Consider the following 20,361-nt stretch of genomic DNA (forward strand, 5'->3'; position numbering starts at 1 on the left):
GGGGGGAGGTTGTTAATTGCTATTATTTATCTAATTTTATTATCTGGTCACAGTTTTAAACTTAGGGGCCTATGCAGAGTTGGATGCAGTTTAACTACTAATGATTTTCTCAGACTAGTTTAGCCTACTCCAAACAAGAGAGTACAGGAACTGTCAATTTCTCACTATAACTCATCATTTAATGACACACTTCATCAAATGCTGCATACTGACCTACAATCAGCTTGTTACAATTTAAGGATGTTGCAGGGATTTTCACTTGCCTAATGAAAGAGATATCAAAATCTTTTTAAAATGTGTGTTCAGTAACCGTGCTTTAATTTTACTCAAAAATCAGACTTTCCAAAGAACATCAAGGCAGCCAGAAGTCTTCCTTTCTTCAGTTTTGCTCAGGACCCTCCACCCAACAAATGCACTGAAAAGGTATGGACATTTCTGTTTCTTGTTGACATCTGAAGGCTCTTGATGGGATACAAAGTTTAAACAGTCCAAATTTTCAGGAAAAGCCTCCTCAACTCCATAACCCCTGTTTTACTTCTACACTGTTAATCCTACAAGCCAGCTGCCCAGTTGTCCAGAGTCTTCCAGGAACAAGAAGGCAGACCAGGTTTCAATGCTTGAATGTCTAGCACAGAAACAGACTGATGATATTGCTTGCTTCATTTAATTAAAAAAACAAACAAACAAACAAAAAACCAAAAAACAAACAAAAAACCAAACAAACAAAAAAACCAAAACCTGAAAGAAGAAACAGTACAGTGTGAGGAGAAACTGCACTCTAAGTCACAGCAAAGGGCTGATGAAACAGGAAAAACCATGCCCAGTGATGCAATGTGCACAGAGAAAATTGCCTCACAGCAAGGCAGGAAGCAGCTCCATGGCCCATTAAGCGGAGGACTGAAGGGGCATCAGTAAGACACATCTTGGGACAGGCCAGGTAAAGTGGATGCTGGTGCAGAGGCAATGCCTACATGTGAGCTCCAGCCTGATGCCAATCCCATTTCACACAGGGAACCAGCCAGAGAGACACAGGCCTGTGGCCCTCCTCCCCTGGGAAGGCATTCCAGAGCAAAGAGCCTGCCCCTAAGAGCCCTCAGAGACAGGTTTGGGGCAGGGGGAACAGCTTTCCCCAGAGCCAGCTGCTGCTGAGCGCCTGTCCCTGCAGCACTGCTGGGGCGGGGAGAGCTGCGGAGGGTTAAGGCGCAGGGCAGGGGTGCAGCTGCAGCACACTGGGCAGATGAGGTCAGGGTGCTGCACAAAGTGGCCATTGTGCAGCACACTGTGGCTGCAGGCTTCTGCTTGACCGGGTCCCACCTCTGTCCCACGGCGTGGCACCGTGACAGCACAGGGGCCGCAGGGGGCCCACGGCTGCTGCCCACCGGAGCGGGGAGGCACATGCAGCAAGCCAGCAGCAGCCTCACACTCCTCATGAAGCAGAGCAATCCAGCAAGGACCTTTGGAGAGCACAGGCTGAACTAAAGGAGGGGGATCGGCCACCCCCAAAGGCACTGCTGACACAGGCCAGATGCGAAACCCCAGCACAGCCCCGGACACAGCTCAGCAGCAAGGCTGATGCCTTCAGTGTTTTCTCAACCCAACAGCCCCACGCACCTTCAGGCTTAAACATCACAGCCCAGTGCTTTAGAGAAGTCCTCCACCCAGGAGAACAGTGCTTCATGCCCACGTGGCAGGCCACGAGGGAGCAGGGCCACGGTTCCTGTCCTTACCCAGCACAGTGATGAGTTTTCTACAAGGAGGAAAGCCAGGTCTGCCACCCCAATAAGTTTAGGAGAGTAACAAGGGGAAGAAATTAAAGCTAATTTGTAGGTTGATTTTGGACTAGGTGTTTTAATTCCTTGGCACTGAGAAGTGCTGTTAGGACATGGGCATCACCTCTTAGCCCTGCAGTACAAAAACTGTCCAGAAAACAAAGTAAATCACAGGCTCCTCCTTACTGCTTTTAAGCTGAAGCAACTCCAGCTGACACCAACCCCCATCCAGGATCAGGCTCTCAGGCACACATGACTTAACCTGGCAGACAAACCAGGGGGCCAATCTTTCCTAGCAGGCACCTGAGGGTACCCTGCATTTGCACCACCAGGGATGCCAGGGGATCACCCACTGTCTGGGCCCAGGGGTGCAAAGCCACTATCCAGTGCATCTGTGAACCAGACAAAAACAAAAGCTCCCTGCCCAGCCCCTGAAGAAGCACAGCAACTGGAAGGCTATAGTTCAGCCATAGCTTTAAATTACAATTATCACCAGTCACAGTCTCCAGACCTCTCCATCAGAAGTTTAACAGCTTCACAGCATTTTATAATACAGGCCAATTCAAATGGTTTGGCCAAGAGTCCCCTCCTACAAAAACAAACCCCACCATCCAAACGCTAAGCTGTGGCCATACTGTGGAACATCCTGAAATATCTCTTAACTCTTTTGAAAGTTATTTCTAGTTAATATTCAGTTGAATTAGTCATTCATGTTTTTTCCCCATTTTTACATTTATGCTCAGCCCATCTGAAGCTCCTTTAAAACATCAAAACACTTGGTCTCTTAACACTGTCATAAAGGGATCCCATCTCTACCAAGATGGGAGTTCCAGTTATTCCAGAGGCAGCACCTCTGCCAGCAAGGGCCAAAAATCCACAGCCTTCATATAGTGCAAACACTGACAGCTTAGTGCATCTGGACAAGGCAGCAGAGGAAATGCTGATTATTAAGTGATCATTGAGAACATATTCAAATACTAAAAAAAAAAAAAAAAAAAAAAAGTACTGCAAGGACTTGCACTCAGCAAACAGTGGACCATGAAAACCAAAACAAAATAATTCCTGTGGTCACCAAAATCCTTTCCAACATGGTATCATTAATCACCTAATTTTGTGCACTACTGGGAAAGGCTCAGCTGAAGGGAAATGGGTGAGAGCCTACAGCAAATACAAACGGGCAGAACAGCGAGTCAGTCTCACCAGTCACTGCTCTCTAAATAAGCACAGCCCAGCTGCACCACAGTCCAGAAAGGCAATGTGCAAGTGATCACTGCAGAGTGGCACCAGGCTCCTGGGCCTGGTCAATGCCTGCTACAGAAGAGAGTGAGCTGAAGTCTGGCCAGCTAGGTCTGCCACCTGGCAGAACATCTGAATTCCCACTATCCCCAAGGCCCAGAAAACAGACTGAATTATTCAAATTACAGGCTGCTTTTTTAAGTTTTCCCTGCATATCACACTAAAGCCACAGCTAACATAAACACAGCTACCTACTCTCACAGCTGTGGTCTAAGCAAACAGACTGTCTGCTTGTCCATAGGTGAGTCTGGTTTTCTACTGCTCCTCTGTCTCCTTTGTGGCATACAGTTTCCAGATATACTCTGGGCCTGTACAGAAGCCGTGTCCCTTCAGGAACAGGTAAAACATGCCATATTTGCCCTGGTACTTTTACCACCAGCCCTTTGATAGGAATTTGGGGATGGAGGAAGTGAACGCTCTCTCTGGCTCAGCAGCCACCTTCCCTGCTGGTCTGGCAGAGTCTGAGTCTGCTGATCTGCAGGGTACATCAGATGGTTCATCTATTCACTCCATGCCATCCCCAAACCCCTTACTGAGTTTTCTCTGAGGCCTGGAAAAAACACAAAGCTCCATTTGTGCAGGCAATAGACCTGACCAAAAACTCTAGCACCTGTGGAGTAACAAAAAATGTAAAGAAAGGGTAGGATTCATTAATTCGCCATCACTCATCTGCACATGCCAAAGCTACCAAAGTTCAAATGCTGGGCTTGTCCCTCCTCCTCATTAGAGTCTGTGAAAGGAGGAGGGGACTGGGGGTCTAGTTTCACAGCTGGCAGGCATGGTAGCAGCTCCAGAGAAAAAGCTTACAAAGCTTTTAATTCAGGGCGGCCAACATGACTGCTTCCTCCCTTCCTTCCTGGCCTTGGCTCCAAAGTTGTCCACAGGGAATGTCCAGTCTAGTCTAACATATCATCTGATGTCTCTATAGTTTATCTCACTTCTAACTGAGGCCTTGGCTTTGACATGACTCCAAAGCTCTCCCTCCCCACAGACTTTTACTTCAGGTACAGCTAGGGCAGAAGGTCTACTGCCTCCTGCAGCTTCATCCCATTCCCCTCATCACTGCTGCAGCACAGAGGACACAGCAGTGCTGGGGGCTTGGAACAAGCAGCCTCAGACTCTTCCACCCTTTGCTGTTTAAATACCATCCCCAAGTGCCCCAAGAAGGGGTTAAGACATCAACACATGAGAGACAATAGAGTAAACAGTTCCCCTTTAAGCACGGAGATACAGAGAGAGCTCTGAAAAATCACACAGCTGTATACCCTGGGAAAGAAGAAAAATACCAAAATCACTGAAAGGTACTACCTCTTGTCAGCTGTGACATTACAGGGACATGGAGAGGAAGAAAATCCACAGGTGGCTGCTCAAACCCAGAGGACACAGGGATAAAAATGTGTTCCTTTACACTATCCTTGGGTAACTGAAAAAACTACAAAACATTCCAAATGTTCTGTGCACACCACAGAGCCTCGTGTACACCAGCCACAAAGTGAACAGCCAAGTATGTGGAGCATCAGAGTTCCAGAAGGGACTGCATGCTCACACAGGTTTGCCACATGAAAGGCTAGATGTGTGCAGGGCAAAAGGAAAAAATAGGCCAAAACAACCAGCTCAAAATGGTTTCAGGTCTAGATTTTTAAGCCCATTTCTTCCTGGTTTTGACACAACTAGAACATTTTAGATGTTCATATGAAGTATTTATGTTTAAGAGTAAAAAATCTTGGACTTAAATGCTTGTTTGTTAGTACAAAACCCTGCCCTGAAGTTAGCACAAGGAACTTTTCAGGAGGTATAAAACCCACACAAAATCTACATAATCCACCAGAAAAAATATCCAGGGAAGATCAGTGGGTTTCTCTGAGGAGAACCTGAAATATGTACCTTTTCATCAGATTTTTAGCCAGATTGGTCTTAGTGGAGCTTCTCAAAAATAAGGCAACGTGAGATATACTCATTGCACTAAATGAAGAAAGGATTTGTCAGTAGCCTGGATCTTCACAATAGGAACCTCAAAAGGTGGCTCTGAATTGCCTCCCACGCCCTCCAGCTGAGGGCAAAGGACATTACCCTGTGGGAATCCTTGCCTTGAGTTCATCTGGTGCTGCTGGGAGCACTCACAAGTGGAACTTTAAGCAGAAAACACATAAGGTCACATCTTCAGATGAGAACTTGGATTCATGGACAGCAGGGAAACTTCGAAAAAGCCAAATGCAGACTGACTACATAAACAGCTTTGGAAAGCCAAAACAAGCCTGTCTTAAAGAAGCAAACATCCCAAGCCACAGGGCTTGCTTAGGCTCTGAGCACAGGGCAACAGAGTCACTCTCGTCCTCCCAGGACGCACACATGTATCATATCTGCACTGCCCTGCAAAACATTTGAGCATATTCTCCTTTCACATGACTATGCCTGTTTGGGAAATCTCATGTGTTTGCATGAGCACGTGAAAAGAAACAAATACTACCTTAGAAACTAGAGACCAGAAGATGATTAATAAACCTGAGATACCATTTTTGCCTACAAATAGACATCCATGAAATGGGAGTAGTAAAACACTAAGCAACACAGAGAGAAATGATGAAATAATTATTCTCACATTCCCCACCCAATCACTCACTTGTCCCCCTGCTCCTCTTCCCCACTGAACCTCACTTACACATTAGTGACAAGGGAACATGCTGAAACAGCTAGCCAGCTGATAGGATAAAAGACCTCTTATTCCAGAGAGCTAATCCATTTACGCAGAACATAACTAATGACTGTGCTTGGAGATTGCTCTCCCATGCCCACATGCAGCAGGGCCTGCCCACATGTGCCTTGCAGCACAACACTGCACAGCACACAGGGTCTTGCTCAGGTGGGGCTTGAGTGTTGAACCTCAGAACTCGTGATGGAGTTCGACCTACCAACTTTGAAAGGGCTGGCCTAGGCCTGTACCCATGGGAACAGATTGTAAATATTTCAGAGGAGCCAGTATCTCCTGCCTGGTGCTCTGCCCTTCCCCTTAAGCAGGGATATGGTTCCCTGCATCACTGCTGATCAGCACCTACAGATTCTGATACTGTTTTGCATCCCTTCAATCACATCCTCACACGTGCACATGGCTTGAGATGTAAAGCTGGTCCAGGGAACCATCCCCAGGGCAAGAAACAATACAACCAATTCAGCAATCATTATTTCTCCCCGGACACTCCAATGAGCTGAGTGAGCTTCAGCATCTCTACTTGTCCATGGGTACCAGCACAGGATACACATTACTCCTGCCAACTTTTTCAAACTCCCCCATTTGAGGACACTGAGGGACCATCAGAGCCAGAGGCAGATCACTGCCCTTCTACAGAGGTGTTAGCAGAGCACAGCAACCCTCAGAGCTGTGCAAGAAGCATTTGTTGGAGAACTGCTGCCCTCATGCATGCCACTCCATTGTCTGCATCAAGATTCACTTTCCAAATAGTTGGAAATAAACCATCAAAACTCAGTGGGCTTGCAAGATCCATATCACAGCCTGTCCAATACGTCAGTGTTCATAACACACGCATCAGTTGTAAGGCACAAATCATACCAGTGTTTGCTTCTTTCAGCTAGAGATTTTGGCCCATCTCAGGCTTATGAAATGGTCATGCCCTAGGGCCAAGAGGGCTCCCTTCACTCACCACACTGTAGAAGGGCAAAAATTCAGATTAACTCATTAAAAAGACCAGAATGTCTCGAGGCTAAGTTCATTAGTATCCTTTGCGCAGAGAAAAGTTGATAACAACAGCAAAAGTTTACACTCATTTATATGAATAGTTTTAAGTGATTTGGATGTTTGCTCTGGAAAGCAATTGAACCAGTGCCTCAGCTCAGTATAGAGTTTTATACAGTGGACTGAGCAACACAGGCAAGTCTGACAGTTGCAGCAGTAGTTACAGCTGCTTTCTACCTCTAACCCCACCAGCAGCCCCATCATGAGAAGGCAATCTGGCTTTTTTTCAGCTTCTTGTGGTTTACTGTTTCACTCAGCTCTAGAGTCTATAGGCTGTTTAGCACAACTGCCCTTAGTAAGAGTCTGCAAAATGCAAACGGGACAAATTAGCACAGAAAAAATGCCTTTCACACTTCTTGTAGCAGTCAGGCTTCAACAGAATATTGGTGTACTATGAAAGAAAAGAGATAAGAATGCTGAAATAGTTGTACTGTAAATCCTCCTGCTTAGAAAATATTTTCCAAGAGCACCACATTCAGTGCTTATAATTGCACTCATTCCACTAACAATAAATAGAAATTAATAGGGTTGGTTACATTATTCAGAGGATGACAAGAAATTATATTAAGCTGAAAATCAGTTAAGAGCTTGATTGGATAGCACACCAAATACAGTCCTACAATGAAAATAAACATACCATGAATTCACTGTGCTATCTCCACTGGAGCTCTGAACAAAGCACTGCAGCTTAGATTAAGACCCACTTTAAAGTGTGATCAATATACAGTGTTATCATCCAGTCAGGTACACCATGTTCCTGTATGAGGTTTGCCTGCCTTTTTGGCACATACAGTAAACAGTAGCAGTAACAAACTTTCCTGAACAAACTCAGAGCATTCCCTGACCTATGGTGGTTCTCCCAACTGCAAACCACATCACCTGAAACATAATAAGGAACAGGTTTACAGAAGTGAGAAAAATCAGACATCTGACTAGCTCTACTTTAAAGATATTTCTGCCTATACTAGGAATTACACAGATCCACTAGATTTGAAATTTGGAAAACGATTTTTTAAAAACTGTTCCTTGTTTCTTAATCATAGTATGCCTATATACCATCATGGCAAAGCCTGCAGGATTGTTTGATGAGCCTCTGAAGTCACAGGCAAGATAGGGAGTTTCTAAAACCTTCACAGGTAGACAAACTTTTATTTTGTTTATGCTGTCAAAAAGAGCATGTTTACAATAAGATTGCAAAGTAAGTTGCAAAGCATTTTAGGGTTTTTTCCTTTGTACAGAGGATCAACCTGTTTTTTCCATAATCAAACATGTGAAATTACAGCTCGCAAGCATATTCCAGGATTTTAAAGCACAAGATGTTTTTGAATTAAAAATACAGCTTTTTCTAGTATAGACATGAACACAAACTTCATTTACAATAAGTTCCTAACTCTCTAGACAAAGCTCAGTTTTGCAAATTCATTCCTATGAAAACTGTTTTGCATAAGCAGTTGAAGTCCAGCAGGAAACCAAAAAGATGGTTTGCTGTAAGGAAAACCAGCAAGTTTCATAAGGTTTCTCTTAAGTGTCTTCATTTGCGTTTTATTTTCAATTTACCTGTGGCCCCCAGGACACCTTTGTTTTTGAAATCTTTAATTTCAAAAGAGCATTGTTACATGGATTTTTGGCTTGAAGAGGGAGTGTTTGTCTCTCCCTTATTGGTCATCATTTCTTCAAAACAAATTGCAGCTCAACAAGAAGTGCATGTGGGCTCACAGCTCTGGAAAAGGGCAGGGAGTTTTACAAGGGAATCTGCTCTGATTTAACTCAGTCTCCATCTACATGAGAAGTGGATGCCTCTATTGAGTGCCTCCTCCTGAGAGATGAGCTGTGGACCAATGCCCAAAACTCCCATTGACATCAACAGGCTGAAAGAAAGCACCAGCAGAGCCCAGCAGTGTGGTTCTCATGTGATCCAACAATGGAGAGGTTATTCGGAGCTAAGGCAGAAAATCAGGGCTAAACCTCAGCCCACGCCAGGGACAGCTGTGTTGCTGACAGCCAGGCTGTCTATTCTACCACTCCAAAGCTTGTCTCAAATACAGCATTTCCTAGAGTGTTTACTCTAGTCACAGGCTTGGCCTTAAAAGCTCAGCCAGCTCCTGCCTGTTGAGCAGTTAATGGCTGCTGCGTTTTCAAGACTCAGACATGCCCTGGACAAACTGCATGCTCTCCTGTGTGGTGACAAGCTGGAGCACAAATGCCCAGCATTAATAGTTAATCATCGCAATCACATGACTGCCCTGTTCCTGCTGTTACTGCACTCACACTACGCCCTCCCTCCTTCCTTCTCACTCAGGGGCACTGCCCCATGGAGACTGCAGGGTGGAAAGCACACCTGTGTCACCTCTCAGGCTCCAGTGCCAGGCCATGCCGGGCAAGGAAGGTGTTCTGCTTCACAGATACAAAGCTAGGCAATGACAGGGAAAAGCTAAGGAAAAGCAAGCTCTTGCTTTCCATTTCTTGTTACAATCTCTTCTGTATAACGCTTTGAATAAGCCTTTTAACCATCTGAATTCTAAGCAACAGCAGCCCCTCTTATCTTGTGGCTGCAATTCTAAGGGAATTCAATGCTTAGTGGTGGTAAACTAGGAACAAAGAGAAAAAAAACCTCTACTGCTTATTTCAGTGTCTTAACCTATACAACACAGTCAGGAAAACAAGCAGAAAACTGGCACCACCATCAGATGCCCTCTGGACTATATGAGGAATAAGCAGATTGGTTCTAAATAGCCATTCAGCCTCTCCAGTTTCCTCAAGCCACTTCACTGGCCCTCCAAAGAGCTAAGCTGTAAGACTCTCTCCTTTTCAGAGGTTGCTACAAGCGAAAGATGCAACTTATTACGCCTGAAGGGAGATCCATTCATCCGCAGACCAAATACAACTTGGGCAGTGACAGCATATGGTGGAGCCCTGCAGACTCCTCCTTCCCCCAGGCAAGGATGAGATATTTGTATCACAATGAGCCACATGCTGAGGGAGCAGTGGGCAGGGAGAGGTATCTGGCCAACTCAGCAGCCACACTGGAACCCAACCCCGGCAGCCCCCCTAGTCCAGACACATCAAGGCTGGGGGAGGTGAGGACAATCCAGCCCTACTGCAGAAGAGGAGAGCACTGTAGACAAAGTCCTGATCTTCACTTCCAAGCAGCATCTCCAAGGTGGTGTTTTTGAAAAATATACACAGATCGCGGCAAAATTTCTTAATCTGTCAGGCTCTTGAGATTACTTGGGCTGAACTCAGGGACTGGGAAACAACATGCCAACATTATCCTCCTGCACTGTACTGTGTCAAAACAAGAAAGACAATATCCTTCAGAAAACCTTATTTGTAAAGGACCTGCAGAAGTCAATGCACAAGAGATAGAACAGTGATATGTTGCAGGATGGCCACCCTTGGGGATCCAATCCAGCACCCACTCTGTGACTGCTGCTCGCCCCACATCAAATCACATTTTAACCAGTTGTATTGTTGCTGCAGTTAAGAGCTCTCAGTTTTGCTGCGTGATGCTTCCGGTGGCCATCTGGCAGCCCACCATAAAACACTGCCAACATATATGGGAGACTGGGCTTTTCCTTCTCTTAGTTCAGTAGGAATCATTCTATGTGATGCTTTGAGAGCAAAATGCTAGAGGTCAAAGCCCCAGCCTTATCCATTCACACACAGAGCTTCTGGCAGACACTTCAGGTGGAAGTGCTTTTATCTCCTTCCCAATTTGCTCCTCCTAGGCCTACCTAACCACCAGAGTCAGACCAAGACTTCAACTCTTACACAGCATCACCAGCATCACTCAGGACTTCTCCCCAAGTCACATCCCAAGGCCACATGCCAGTGGTGCCCATATGCCCATCTGATCTCCTTTCTTTGGACTGCAGACCAAGACTCAGCTCTAGTCTAATACCTTCTTACCAGGCTTTAGAGCTCTGAGGAAAAAAAAAAAGACAAACAGGAGGGTTGGGAAAGTAGCCAGCAAGCCTGCCAATCTAAATGATAAGCCCTTGGCTTTAACCTCAGGCTCATAATTTTCTGCCACTGGTGCCAGGTGCTATTATTGTCCCTTTGGGAATCTTAACACAACAAAAATACTCTGTCTCCACCATTATGAACCTTCCTATTCCACAAATCTCTACTGCCTCTCAAACTTCAGCCACATCAAATTTCCTTCTCTCATCTTCCTTTTGCTCAACCAAGCTCTCTGGTGCTCTCCAGCTTACCCTGACCAAACTAACCCCTTATCTCTTTCATGATTCACAGCAGCACCTCGAGGAACCACATCTCAGATGTCTCAGCATATATTCTAGCTACTGATTCACCCTCCTTTGGTAGTCCAAACGGATATATTCACCAGCATGCAAGCTTCCAGGAAAAGGCAGCAAAATTACACAGCCACATACCCCAGGAAAAAGAGACCGATAAGTATTTCCAGACAGAAGCTCATTTGTCCATCTCTCTCTTGAACTGTTGCCCCTTTGCACACGTTACAAAAACAGAACAAAAAAATGCACTGAAACAAAACAAGGAAGGAAAACATCAAGGGAGAAGAACAGAAGCATTTGGCTCTAGGAATGGACAACACATTCTCTGCCAGGCCTCACACAACAGTGGAAGAGGTGCAAAGAGAGGTGTGTGCCCAGAATGAAAGTCTGCTAGCAGCACACCTGAAAGGTGAACACAGTATCAACAGATGCCATGGAGCAAGGCAGAACTGGAGTGGGCTTGCACTAAAATTAATTCTGTATTTCAGCAACACACAGAGAACACAGGTCCTCATGAAGAAGCTGTTGACATACAGGCTGTATAACTTCCAGAGGGCCTTTGCAACTTCAACCATTCTGTGAGAATGCTCTAATCTCTGGAGCACTGGTTGACGCTGAGAGTTTAGGAATAGGACTAGATTATCCTGCCTGCCTTGCCTTTGGCATTTACAAGCTGGCAGCAAGATGAAGTTTACCACCAGTGAGAAGACAGTCAACTTACTTGCCTCTTTCAGGAGGAAATCATTATGCTTTCTAAGCAGCAGCTAGGCCAAGTTCTACATGGGTTACTGCTCTCTTATGTTCCGATTCATCCAGCTGCAGCTGCACACAGGCACTTCCTAATGTTTTTGCATGAATTAGATAACCATCCAGGGAACACTTATGAGACACTGAGACAGAGGTGTCTGCTGCCTAGCAGAGTCATAATCACCTCCTTGGGGCTAGGTGGAGTTCCTCATGCAATTGAGGAGTTTCCCCTGCTATTAAGTCTCTCTCCACCTCCCAGACAGCACATTTTCTCCCCACCCTCCCTCCCTCTCTCCACCACTGTCAGACTATCAATGTCTGATGTCAGCAAACTGGACATCAGCTGGCTGGCACTGAGCCAGTCTTTTACAACAGAGATCAGACCACAGGAGAACACTTCTTTAGCGCCTGCAAAGATGCAAGGAAGAAGACATCTGCACCATGCCCCACTCATATGGTACATGTCTAGAGTCCCAGAGCCTCCCACCGTGGAACTACATCCTTGCAGGACAGCAGACCAGACAATATCATTGATCATATTCAGCCCCGAATTTCCTTGTGCTAGGACTGCCTTGCAGCAGCCATACATAACATTTGTTTGCTGGCCACTTCAGTGCCAAACACTGTCAGGGTTGAGATAGACAGGCACTTCTGTGCTGGAAGAACAGCTGCAGGAGCATATTTTTGGGGGTGAAAAATTAAAGCAAAATTGCAGGAGGTTACCAGAAGCAGAATTTCTCATTCTGTACTGATGCAATCAGTTTCTGCAACACTTTCTTTACTACATTGCTTCAACAAGTCCACAGACAAAGAACTGCTATGACCCAACTTCCCACACCTAAGAGACAAGTTCTGGTACTGGGCTCCTTAAGAAATGGTGTAAAGGCCCCTGAACTCCACTCAGTCACTTTGGAGAGTGAGGCCCAGGGCAGAGACTGTGCTGAAGCTACCAGCAGCACCAGCAGTAGATTTTCCGGCACCCTCTTGCCACAGAGAGAAGCTCAGATAGGCAAACAGATGGTTACAATTCTCAAGAACTGAAAAGGCCTGGATTCAAATGGGAGGCCAAGAGGTGAAAAGGACTCACGAGCTCACACGTGGAAGCTATCTGGAAGCTATTTGTCAAGTCCTGGAGAGACAGGCAAGGGCAAAACCCAGCTGTGCTAAGGATATGGAAATCTCACCCTGGAGCCATTAGCAGCCCAAAGCCCAGACCCCAGTGCACCAGGGTCACACACTGGGTCCTTGGTCACATGTGCTAAGTGCTGTTCTGCAGCCTCTGTGGAACCAGTATTGACTCAAAGGAAGTTTTTGGTGCTGATCACCCTACCAATGCTTAGTCCAACCAGAATGCCAGTATTGGAAAACATACAACAGAAGGAAGATGTTCTTGATATTACACAGCTAAGCCAGAATCAGGACTCTCATCAGGCACTATATCCAGGCCATTCCAGTGTCAAGATGAAGATCCACTCCTTTGTCTTGCACTGAAACTAGTCACCCACCAAAGGGGGTGCAGAGCCTGCAATGGACAATCCAAATGTTAGCACAGGATGCATTTTTCTCTTCTCTGATAGCCTTTTTCATCCTAGCATCTCAGTGCATTTCAAAGAATGCACTAAGCCCCCAAAAGAAAATGGTATTGACACTCTGTAGAGGAAGCCAAATAAAAAGCAGCTGAGATCACTTGGCTTATTCAGCCTGAAAAAGAGCACACTAAAAGGAGACTTCATTGCAGTCTAGAACTTCCTTCTAGTTTGAGGAAAGGAAGCAGAGGGGCAGACACTGCTCTCTTCTCTGTGGTGACCAGTGACAGGACCCAAGGAAATGGCCAGAAGCTGTATCAGGGCTGGATATGAGAAAAGGATATTCCTCACCCAGAGTGTAGCTGGGCACTATAAGAGGCTCCCCAGGTTAGTGGTCATGGCAGCAACCTTGCCGAAGTTCAAAAAGCATTTGGACAATGCTCTCAGGCACATGGTGTGATTCTTGGAGCTGACCTATGCAGGGACAGGACTTGTAGTCCTTTCCAACTCAAGGTATTCTATGGACTTATGATTCTGTCTATTCATACAAGCAGACAAACTACAGCAGATGGCTCTGAGCAAGTAATGAAACCTATCTAAACACTTTGCAGCATACCTGGAAATATATCCATGTACCCAAACTCTCTGCCTTGTACTTCAAAATTATGCTTTCCATATCAGCCACCTACCCACACAAAGAATTTGGACTCCTTGTTGTACCACCCCAAAGCTGCTCTCCCTCCAAGAGATCTCTCTCCTTGCAAATGCTACACTCTGACTTCACAAGCCTCTGTAAGTAAATTTCAAAGGTGCTCCTGGCAGTCCCACTGAATAGCACAGGAGGATCCTTTATTTCCTTTCTGTTTACACAACACGCCAAGACCAATTAGCCCCCTGGGAATGAACTCAACAGCTCCAAGAAGTCTTTGTGAGACTTCCTTATGCCTCAGGTGAACCTGGCGCCTTCACCTTGAACCAAAGGATGTCCCTACTCTGCTTGACCTTGTGCTCTCAGCACTGCCAAGAAACGCAGATATGCTAAAGTGGCAGCAGGCTTCATTAAGCAGCAACTGGTTGGCAGCAGGACCTGCATGCAACGATGTGTCTGTGCAGGGACCATGATCAAGGGGTGCTGGGAGAAGGCACTCACTGCAGTAATGAGAGCATCTGCACAGGCCAGGGCATTTCTGCCCAATTAAGGAAAGAACAGAAGCCTTCTGAGCTCATTTTCTAGTCCTTTGGAGAAGTGAAGAAAAGCCTGCATTGAAATATGCTCACTCGGCCTCAACAGGGAGACATTGGGTGGCCAGCAGAACAGCCAAGGTGGGAAATACATCTGCCAACAGCCCAAACTCATGTCTGGAACACAAAAAGGCTGAATTACTGTTCCCTGTGACGCTGGAAGGGCATAGCCTGGCATCTAACCCAAACAGGGCATCTTAAACCTGCTCCTGGTACAGCCTTCCCTGCTGCTGGAGGCTGAACTGAAAGGCACATATGATGGAGATTTCCATTTATTCACAGGCTAAGAAAGGACAGCTACTCCCTAATTTCTTTAAAGCCCTCTGATGGTCCCCAACCCACTTGTCTGCCAAATTTGCTCCTTTTTTACCAAAGGGCATCAAATCACTGGAATACAGGGAGACATTTGGACAACACCTGCCACTGACCCGCGAAGAAGCAAAAACTTCTCAACATCCCAACACAGAGCCACTCTACACCACAACTCTCTGGACCAATCAAACGTAAACATCATCACCACCAAACATAAACAGAACTTGATGCAAAGCACTTAGCATCTCTTCATCCACCCTTGAGTTACCCACACCACATCACACCCCCAAAGTGTCTTCTTATCTCATAATATATTTGCTTTAGGCCCAACTTCATCTTGCCTGATACTCTGTCATCTGTCAGCTGCACGGAGCTGCAGGAATGGGAAGTAAGGCTCAGGGATAAGAATGAAAGCTACATCTGCTGCTCAAAAACCATGTCTAGCTGATAAACTTTTCAGCTGTGTTCTCATAGGCAGCACATGATAGCAAGGATAAGAATCACAAAGTACAAACAGCTTGAAGTTCAGAGCCCAGATGAGCCTTAGAGTAGCCTGTTTAATATTAATGTTCCTCATATGCATTGTTTGCCTGACTAAGAAACACATGATGCTACACACTACTCAGGCAGCTAATAAGAGCCATTTTTGCTAGAAAATGGAAACAGATCAAAAAACAAACACTCTGGTCCCATTTTAGAAGTGGGGAATGGAAGTCCTGAACTAGTTTCATAGGAGAAATAAAGTAGCAAGCAAAGACTCATCATAAAGCTTCAAGATGTTACTGGCTGAAAGTTAACCAATTAAAATTATAAAAATAATACAAACAACCAAATACAATATTCTGGCTGCATCTCACTTTGCATGTATGTGTCATGTCATGCCCTTAGTACACTTTCTTTCAAATTAAATTCACCAGCTGACTATCCTTTCTTTTTAACACAGATTCCACAACCATGGAATGTTAATGACATCTACAGTAAAAATGTTATTTAAAAAACACACTGCCACCTCCACTCCAGATTTCACTCTCTTTCGCAGAAACCTTTGCCACAATTAATCCTGAAGTATAGAGAGCAAATGGGCAAGGAAGCCAATTATTCTCACAAGGTTTCCCCAGAAAAAAACAACAGTTTAGAAAGCTTGTTTAAATTAGCCCCAAACCTTCATCAATACACTCCTAAACACACTGCTGAAAGGAGCTTAAGGGAGAGCAGGCAGATGCTATGCCTGGGATCCAAATCAGAGAAATCACCTGGGCCAAAAGAAACATTTCCCCATTTACTCATGTGCACTCTGAAAAAATAGAAGGCTGGGCACAGGCTTAGCAGCTTTCTTCTTCTCTCATAAGGATGTGAGACTAATTAAAGTCTGTCAGTATCAGTAGATTTGGGTGATGTGAAATGCAAGACTGGGCCTTTTGAATGTTCTGTGAGCAGAAACTTGGCTAGAAGGTTGAAAAGGGGGTGAGGAAAACTGTACTGAGAACACAAGTCTCTGCATTATGTATTCATGGGATGTATGCTGCCAGCAGGACTGAGAAAAACCAACAATGTAATAGGGAAATAGAAATCTCACTTTTAGAGATCTTAGAAAATAAATACATAGTCCTTCCTTTTAGTGGGTCCATCTTTTCGGCTTAAAGGAAGTGTTGCAAGCAAGGTTAAAACTAGTACATCCAACCAACCAGAGGCAGTGAAATTCTTTCCTAATGAGAGGAAATTCAGAACTGAAAATAATTGTTTTTAACTTACTGCAACGTACCAGGACCAGCAGATGTCTGCAGATATCCTTTTAAACTGACACTACACCAGTGCAAATAGAAAAACAAATAATGGAGAGATGTGAAACACTAACTCTGCAGCAAGGCCTTTTGAAAGAGAGGCACCAGATGGGAACTGCACAGGGCAGCATGCCCCATTTCCCAGGCCCTGCAGAGATGAGGCAAACTTCTAGCATTTCCACACCTCAGTCCCAGGCCAAACTAAAGTCCTGCAAAATCAAGAGTAACTGCATCTAGAGCAAACTGTAAGCAGTTTGTAAAGTGTTAAGAAGGTAAAAAGCGCACTTGTACATCACTATAAAACTCCAAGGAGACAAAGAAATCCAGGCCTAAGGAGGTCAACAAGTGTGGAAATTCCTATCATCATCAAGTCGACAACCACTTTCACCAAAGGCTCTTTGTAAACATCCTATGCAATTAATTTTTTTTTGGAGTAAGTGATTTAGGTCAGATCATGGAAGCAGTGGTAACCTGATGAAAGCAAATGCCAGTGACTTTGTTCCTGTGCCATGCAATGAACTGGATGGTACAAGTTCTGCCTTCCTCGTGGGGTAGCAAGAGAACAGCCCAGCTATAGCAGGAGCCACCCAAGAAGTAGTGCCTTTACCTCTCAGGAGGGGTATGCTACACTTACCCCAATCTATCCTAGACAGAGAGCAGAAGTACCCTGAAGTTATGCCCCTGAAGATGTGACCACAAGAAGCAACCTTGTGAATTCACTAATCCTTGCCCCAATAACTCTCTTCTACCTTTGCTTACCACGCCTTCTTTTTGAGCAATGCTGCTTTCCTCACGTGAAGCTCTGCCTTACCTGCTGCATTTTTTCCAGGTCAAGGCTGGGCCTGCTGACCTTATCCCCATATCCCTGTCGGTGTCTCTTACATGGCATGACCTGCTCAAGGCCTGCCCCCACGCTCGTGAAGATTAAAGGTCCGGAGGCCGGGCTGCGCACCAGGGGCTGCAGTCTCTTGGGCGGGGAGGCGCTGAACAGCACGGGGCTGGGGCTGGCGTGGAGGCCATCGCCCTGCTCTGCCACGGACATGGCGCACAAGCTCTTCACCTCGTCGTCGCTGGAGGACGCGTTGCTGCCGTCGCTGCGGCAGGCCAGCCGGCTGACCTGCGACCACTTGCGCTTCTCCGCCGCAAACTCCCGGTTGATGCGCTCCAGCTCCTCCTCCGAGCTGTGGCGGTCAAGGCTGGCATGGAAGAGGGCCCGAACCTTGCAGCATTGGTTCTCCTGGTTCTGGAGCTGGTTGGTGGCCAGAGGAGTCAGGGTACAATTCCGTCTTCTCTCTAGTGGGAGGAGGAGATTGAGAAGTGGCAGAGCAGATCTGTGTCCCACAGCCTAATCAAAGGGCCTGTTTTCTCCTGACATGGTGTTTTCGTCTCCTCCCAAGTAAACTTCGGAGCTGTTTCCCCACCTTTTCTTCCCCAGAACAAACACCCCCCCAGCTGAATGCTTCCCTCCGGAAGTTTCCAGACTTTTGTTCAGGCCAGACTGCTAGATATTGTCTCCCGTCAAATCATCACCTGGAAGTCTGTTTCCAGAGAAAGAACATATCTCTATCACCCACCTCACCTCCTCAAGGTGGAGAAGACATGGGCTTACAAATGTCTTCTACAAATGGGCTAGGCACTTGCCTCTGGCAAAAAAATTAACTTCTAGTGACCAGTTCTCAGGGCAGAAGAGCCAAGTAAGTTACACTGTTCTAAGCATCACCTTTATGGCTCCAATAAATGAGATCTGGTTTCTGGAAATAGAAGTTCTCTATTACAAGACTTGTCACACAAGAGAGCCTGTCGTCAGCCACAAGCTAGGCATGCCTTATCTCTTCTGCTGAGCTCTTTCTGTGCTAAGCATATGGAGCAGGGATTTGAATTCTAACAGGACATGTCAATTCCTGTGGGTCAGGAACTGAACTTCTGCTGCCTCTGCAGCCTCTGCATAAGAATCCACTTAAACTTGGGCACAGAACACTAATGGCAAACTTAGCATAAGCTAAGAGATGCATTTACTACAGATTTCACCTGTAGCTCTAGGCTACTTCATATCAAGTCCAAAAACAACAGCAGAACACCCCTCTATCAAAGACTCTCACTAGATGCAAGAATAGGGCTGCACAATACCAGTCTAGAAGGAAGGGAGAGTGATAATCAAGTAATGAGTCCAGGGGAATGAAGAAACTGAAGGTTAAAACTCAAAATAGCGAGGATGAGGAAACCCAGAATAAAGATGACACAAGAGCAAAAGCATGGAATAGAAGATAAATTTTTAGTCCCAGCTCTGCTGCTGGCACAATTGTGGACCATCTCTGCCCCATGTCTGCAGCACTGGGACTCTTAACACATGGTTAGCAATGTCTATTTCTGGTGGCAAAAATGCAACTGCAGCATCTGATAACACCACCCTCTCCCTGAGAGGTCCTAAATGCTTCAAAAGGAACTGATTTAATGCATCTGATTGTGGTACATTGGGAACTGAGAAGGAGGCACTTGCAAGAGCACAAGTGAAAAGAAAAACTGACTTCAGCTGTAGTGTCCCGGGATCCTTCTATCTTCATCCCTTTACCTCTGTCGATCTGAGCAAGTTCCTGATTCTCTCCCTCAGAGTCATCGCTGTCCTCATCACTTGGGGGATAGGAGATCTAGAGGACAAGAGAAAGAAAAGGCTTCATTATGAACACTTAACATTGCCCTGCTGCTGCCCAAGCCACTTCCCCCACCCTCCCCCTCATATCCTGCAGGCATCCACCCCACCTAACCACACACCCCCTGCCATAGCACCTTCCTGTATACACATCCTCATCTCCCAGCCCCAATCTCCCAGGGCATCATCTTATTTTCAGCAACACAGAACACACAGCCTACTGCTGTTTCCACCACACTGCACTGCCAAGTCTTTCCCAATACAATGAACATATCCTGCCTTTCACTTCCCAGACATGTAGCTTACAACCATCATGGCCTACCACATCCACATCACGTGGACAACTGAATCTCCAAAAGCTCCACTGCCGAGATAGACACATCCTGTCAACAGCACTCTCATCTTGCAAGGCACCCACAAATGGAAGTGGCACGTTAGCTTTAGCCATCCTGTGTATGTACCCACACTTCCCCTTTGAAGTTCACACACAATCCACCACAGAACAGACTCGCCTTCCTACTGCACAACCCTGAAGTATTTAATAGAAATAAAAGAAACATGATTTCACAGAAAGACGGACAATACTGTTATGCTGTCCCCTCCAGGAGATAATTTACAGTACCACCAAACACCTTTGAATGCCCCAAGAGTAACAACAATTCACATATTTTGTCCATATCAAGACTATTCAGGAATGTTTGCTCCGTGCAGCCAATGGACTTCAAGCCATTTACTCACTCAAAACATGTCTAACACTGAACAAACCTGGTAGCTGCCTCTTGAGAGGACTGAGAGATCTGAAACCAAGCTTTTATAGGTCAGATAGATCACACTGCTTCTGAGTTTCCTACACAGAGGAAATCCTACCTACCTTGTTACTACAGTGACTTTTGTTCAGCTGCATAGAGCCTACCTGGAAATTATTAGATAAACCTCTGAGCTACACAGCTCAGTATGTGTCTCTGGCAGCAGCCAAAACCAAATGAGTCAAAGGAAAATGCAATACTTAAAAGAAACCTTTATAAGAAACAGTACTG

General features: G+C 45.7%; 1 protein-coding gene across 4 annotated transcripts in view; it reads right to left on the bottom strand.

Moving 5' to 3' along the window:
• Positions 1-20,361, bottom strand: part of LOC136359425 (uncharacterized) — a 60,169-nt gene that overhangs the window by 21,700 nt on the left and 18,108 nt on the right. For all 4 annotated transcript variants that reach the window (XR_010743273.1, XM_066316042.1, XM_066316045.1 and 1 more), the window contains 2 exons: positions 19,247-19,322; positions 17,489-17,970 (listed from right to left, as the gene is read on the bottom strand). Coding sequence is in view for 3 of the 4 variants with exons in the window: in XM_066316042.1 (XP_066172139.1) it covers positions 17,489-17,970; positions 19,247-19,322 (558 nt within the window). In the remaining variant the exon portion in view is untranslated. The remainder of the gene's footprint in view (positions 1-17,488; positions 17,971-19,246; positions 19,323-20,361) is intronic.

The sequence above is a fragment of the Sylvia atricapilla genome, chromosome 3, assembly GCF_009819655.1.
Source record: "Sylvia atricapilla isolate bSylAtr1 chromosome 3, bSylAtr1.pri, whole genome shotgun sequence".
NCBI classification, from domain to species: domain Eukaryota; kingdom Metazoa; phylum Chordata; class Aves; order Passeriformes; family Sylviidae; genus Sylvia; species Sylvia atricapilla.